At 37.5% G+C, this 6,000-nt stretch overlaps 1 protein-coding gene across 1 annotated transcript in view; it reads left to right on the top strand.

The window, feature by feature from the left end:
- Positions 1-1,229: 1,229 nt before the first annotated feature.
- The window catches only part of LOC101901599 (transmembrane channel-like protein), a 179,375-nt gene continuing 174,604 nt past the window's right edge, over positions 1,230-6,000 (top strand). Inside the window, exon 1 of the mRNA XM_059131641.1 lies at positions 1,230-1,640. Coding sequence (XP_058987624.1) covers positions 1,230-1,640 — 411 coding nt within the window. The remainder of the gene's footprint in view (positions 1,641-6,000) is intronic.

Raw genomic sequence — 6,000 nt, 5'->3', positions numbered from 1 at the left:
CAAAGTTTGCGTAAAGTTTACCATACTTTCTTTGTTTGGGGGAGGTACCAGGATGAGTAGGCCGATGTTGCCAGCTCCGAACTCAATCTAAGTTTGACAATTATATTACGATTTACCAAGTTAGGACCAAATCGGGTACTCAGTTCTAAGTCGACTCCAAATGTCCTGAAACGGATTTGGTCCAAAGAGACCTAGGGTCGAAAACCGTTAATTCGATGAGGCACGTTTTGGGCATATCAAATATTATATACCCTCTGTAGCAATTGTTGAACTGAATACCACCAAACCACTGTTGCTTGTGGTTTTTCATTATAAAATATTTTTGTTAACGTCTATTTAAGGCCACAAATATGACGTTATTATTAAAAAGGCATACAATCAAACATACAAGCTTATTCCCACTCACAGGCCTCTTATGCGCGAATTGATGTGACAGCTAATACGAAAAAAAAACAGGCGACGAACTGTTGCTTGCTTTCATAACTGACATGCCAGCGAAAAAGAGACGATAAACATCAGCACCGCAATGGAAGCGTTAAAAAGCAACATGTTAATGTCAAACCGGATGAAGGCGGCAACCAACTACATTCACGCACAAGGATGAAGGCAACAACAAATGCTGAACTTTTAAATTAAAAGAAGTGCGTCTGATAAGCAGCACACAACAGCCGCTGCTGTGACACAAAGACGCAATGGAGGACACAAAAAGGGGCATATCATAAAGTACAACAGGATAGTAAAAAAAGGATAATAAATATGTGAAATTGTGTGGCCGTGAAGTGTACAGAAGCTTTAGTGTGTTAGTGTAAGCACACACAAATACACCTTTGGGTAATTCTGGACATTAGTTGTATGGCTATGTGTATGTGTATCTTATTTTCTCTATTTTATGTGAAGACAGTAAATTTTACTAAATGCCTGTGTGTGTGTTGTTGTTGTTCTTCCTTTAATAGCCACAATTTCTCTGACGTCCACTTGATGAGCCAGCCAACAATTGTTGTAGTTTTTAATGAATTCAAGTTATAGTCTTGCCTGGAATGCGGCGCTAAACGGACGTGTACGCGTTTTTAGCCATATACTATCTAAAAACATAAACAATAAAGCAAGTGCAAAAAAAGAAGTATCTCATGAAAAAAGTTTTCCGTTGTATTTCTTCTTTGGAACCAAATACAATTGCATTTCCTGCAAATGTTAAATAATTTTCAACGAGTCCATTCGAATCCGCCAGCATGAAAAAACAAAACTTTTTTGAAGATCCCAAAGGTATACTAGAAGAAATTAAGCGACAGCCTCGCTTGTTGCAACACCAGCAGCATGAGATGGAGCAACAGCCAACCACTTCTCCACCACCACCCCAGTTGTTGCCACAACAAAGGCGACGATTATCCACCTTTACAGCTCCATCTATGGTTCAACCATTGTCTTCCACATCAGTGGCCGCCTCAACGACATCGCCTTTGGTTTATCCCTCAACAAGTTCGTTGGGAACAACGAGCGAACAACAAGCCATGCAACAACCAATAATGTCGGCCGTGAATCGTCGCCCCAAGCCTGGCATTCTGAGGCTAGACATGAATAAACCTCGACGTTCATCAGGTGGTTCTGTAGAATTCCGCATGCATCCTCATATGTTTGGAACGGTAAGTCTTTTTGTTGTTGTTGTTATATCCAATGCCTTGTTCTATACTATTATGTGAGTAGACTGAAGCGTTTAGTCTATCCTCGGGGGATTTAAGGGTAATAATAGTAGAACTGTTAATGATGTTAAACTTCCCTCTTGTGTACACTCAAAGAAATTTGCTGATAATTTGGAACAACTTTTTAAATGTTTGGAAGGATTTTTTAGATGCCGCAGCTTTTATAAATAATTACTTGTTTTTAAACAGATTTTTTGTATGATGGGTTTGAAAAAAAAAAAAAAAAAAAAAAACAAAAATAGCTAGCAAATAAAATTACATTAAGTTTGCCTACGTCAAAATTTACCTACCCTCTACCCTGGCCAATTGGTTTGGGAAATTAGAATAAGTTCTTCAAAATACCCTAAATTTGGATTTATAACCAAATACTATGTGGAACTTTGTCATCGGGTAGGAGAAATGGCAAGTGGGCGCTAAGCCATAATGTCATTTCATATATAATATTTGTGCGATAATTGTGATACCACATCACTACTCAAATTTGGTTCGAAAATGTATGCAGAATTTTCCTAATCTTTTATATCAATACAAGAGGAAAATGTTTGAACGTTTGATTATTTGTTTCTTTTGTAATTTATAGACTTTAAAACCGCTGAACAGATTTTCCTGCACATTTCCAAATATACTACAGCATCTCCTAAAAGGAGCATAGGCTCTATACATTGGAACTGGAGATATCGGAGGTACCTCAAAAAAAATCAGATTTGGTATGAACTTATCTATTGTTAGATATAGTCTTCTAAGTTGATATGGGTAACGGAATTTGGTACAAAAATAAGTTTACCAAATTATTTTGAAATCGGTTAAGATTTTTATGTAGCTCCCATATACATTTTTACATAAAAACAACAAAATATTCAAATATAAAATTTGAAATGCATATAAAACCAAAAGTGGCAGCAAGGGGCACCGAATTCAGCTAGTCTATATATAAAACAATTAAGCAAATGCTATAGCAGTGCGGGGCCGACCATGTGATACCCTACAACACTATATTTTGTTGGAAGCCGCCGTAGGTCCATTTTGTCAGATTTCGTTTCCGAAATAATACGTTCTCTGTCGTGCTGATAGGCATTCAAAACAATTTCACACGAAACAATTCACACTATTTTACCGCTGAGGTTAATCCAATGGTTATCCAAAATGCTGGACTTCTGTCCTGTCCTTAACGGTCTCCTCATGCAAAATCCCATGTCGATTGGATTCAAATTGTGACCTATAGAGGGACAGCAAAATCAGGAAAATAATTTTTTTTTGTCCCTAAATGTACACATTTTAAAACAATAGGCTTTAATTTGATTCTAACCCTACCCCTGTGAAAAATTTCGTGAGGATCGGACGATAATTGCGATCTGTATATAATACCCTCAACACATAGTGTTGTAGAGTGGAAAAAAAACTTGACAAAATGTATGATTCAAAATTGTAAGTCAAATTGAAAAAATCGCATGCGATAAAAAATATGACAATAACTGAAAAAAATGTAACAAAAAATATTCACTTTTTTATTTGTAATTTTTTCCGCGATTTTCTTAGATTTTTTAGTTTTCTGGCGACAGGACATTTTGAATTGGTGAGATTTCTTGACTTGTATGCGAAATAACTAAGATCAATTTCTTTTACATATATATTATACCTAATTTGCTATATATCGATATTTTGAATAACAGAATAGATGTCTCTGGCTTCGATAGGATTAAAGATATTCACGGGCAATTGAAAATTTTGGTATTTTCTTACATAAAAGTTAGGATCTACAAGTTGGTAGGCTTCCGTCCAAGCCTAACTTCAAACTCCATGCTAAATTTCGCGTCGATTGGTCTATAATTGTGGCCTGCAGAGCAACTGCAAAATCAGGAAATCTGGCTTCTATCCTGCCCTAACCCCACCTCCATTTTCAATTTCGTGAGTATCGGGCCAAATTTGCGACCTGTAGCTTGATTACAAATTAGCATGGACAGACGGATATATATAGCTAGATCGACTCAGCTCGGCGAGATGGGAAGATCCATATATACAGGGAAAAACTATAACCAACTTCAGACTGCTGTCATTTCTAAGCCACTCATCCGACAGCTGTTAAAATTATTCCACTGACAGCTCATTATATTGTTTACAAGCGTTTTGGGGAGAATTTTCCAGAAAACGAGTTATTCGTGATGGTATTCAAGCGTAATAGTGTGATTTCTTTATATTTGGCTGGAAAACCACAAATGGCTATCGTTAGAGCATTAGGGCACTCCAGCATTTAAATGTGAATAAATCTTTTGTGTCTCGTATCATCGCTCGTTATCGTGATACTGGTAGCGTAGCCCGACGTCAAAGAAGTGGACGGAAAGAAACAGCAGAAACGGTTCGAAAAGTAAAGCGACTTGATCGAAACCCTCGCCGCAGTGGCCGAAAAATGGCTCGTGAGCTGAACATATCTTATTCATCGACCGTGGCATTAGAATAAATTCCGAATTCCGGCAATTTTTGGCCGCAGACCTTGGACATTCCAACAGGACGCGCCACCCAAGAATGGTTACAAAAAGAGGTTCCTTACTTCATTTCCAACGTATAATGTCTACCAAAATCTCCGGATACCTATCCGTTGGACTGTTGACCCTGGAGTATTTTGGAAAGCAAGGTTGGCACTAAAAATACCAAAGTGTCGATCACCTCAAGCCTTCATTCAATAAAATTAAAAAAAAAAAAACAAGTAAAAAAGCTGTAAGTCCGGCCGGGCCGAACTTTTAATACCCTCCACCATTTGGTACAAATTTGGGAATTTCCAAAAAATATAATCCGTTAAAAATTCTGTTAAAATCTTAAAAATACCGAATGCTTATACGACGACGTGGGCCTGTATAGGCAACTTTTGTCATAAGTTATTACAAAACTAGAAGAAAAATCTGTTTATAATGTAGCTAAAATCATCAAAATACCGAATATGGGGGGTGCCGTTATATTTGGGCTACACGAAGACGTGGACCTGCACAGACAATTTTCTGGCATCGGCTGAAGTATCCATTACGAACTTCACATGCGAAATTTGAAACAATCCCGGTAAATAATGTCGCTAAAATCATCAAAATACCGAATATCGGGGGTACGGTATATGGGGGCTATACGAAGACGTGGATCTGCACAGATAATTTTCTGGCTTAGGCTGTAGTATCCATTACGAACTTCAAATACCAAATTTGAAACAATTCCGGTAAATAATGTCGCTAAAATCATCAAAATACCGAATATCGGGAGGTATCGTTATATGGGGGCTATATGATAACTTGGACCTACATGGCCCATTTACGAACTTAACCTGCCTACTGGCAAAATATACATGTGTGCAAAATTTTAGCCTTCTATCTCAATTTGTTCGATAGATAGCGTGATTACAACAGACAGACAGACAGACGGACAGACAGACGGACATGGCTAAATCGTCTTAGAATTTTACGCTGATCAAGAATATATATACTTTGTTGGGTCTGACATGAGTATTTCGAGGAGTTACAAACGGAATGACAAAATTAATATACCCTCCTTAGTATGGTGGAGGGTATAAAAATAATGTAAAAATTATGGCGTTTGACTTTTTTGCAGTTTTTTTTATCTCACCCTGTATATGTCCTCGGATATTTGGTATTTTTCCGCTTTCACGCACATTTTCGAAAAATAATTGTTATTTATATATTTCGTAATGGGTTCTACCTCCGGTGCAGAACCATGTATGTACAGATCCACCCCTTTCTGCGATAACCAATGCCGACTTCCGAACTCACAACTTTCGACGTTAAAGACGGATGTGCACACGTTGTGCTGACATTACTCATTCCTGAAAAAAAAAAACGAAATTGTTTTTTTGCTTTGTTGCTTTTTTACGTATTACCAATTATTTGCCAGATCCGTATTTTGCAATTTCATATTGTCGTAGAGCAAGAATACAGCCTCTAGAGGTTCATTACTCAGGCTGTTTATATATCGATCGTCAATGATGAGGATTGGTGGCTCTTTTCGAAACCTAGATATTCCCTGCTTTATTCCCTGGTAAACATTACCATCGTTCTCCACTTACAAGTAAGCAAAGGCTACAGTCGAGCGGGGCCGACCGTTGAATACCCTACAACACTATAATAAACGATACAGTTTATATAGGTGAGATACTCGAAAGAATTCCACAAGATATTGTGACAAATTATAAAAGAAAGCCATCAGGTTTCGTTCTCTAATTTTCGAATAATAGCAACTTAAACTAATTTGCTCATTTCCAATTTATTGGTCGATGTTGCACGTAAACGGTCTTCCTAGATCTGGAACC

This window comes from Musca domestica, unplaced genomic scaffold (genome assembly GCF_030504385.1).
Source record: "Musca domestica strain aabys unplaced genomic scaffold, Musca_domestica.polishedcontigs.V.1.1 9, whole genome shotgun sequence".
NCBI lineage: Eukaryota > Metazoa > Arthropoda > Insecta > Diptera > Muscidae > Musca > Musca domestica.
This window is presented reverse-complemented; position numbering and strand designations above follow the sequence as displayed.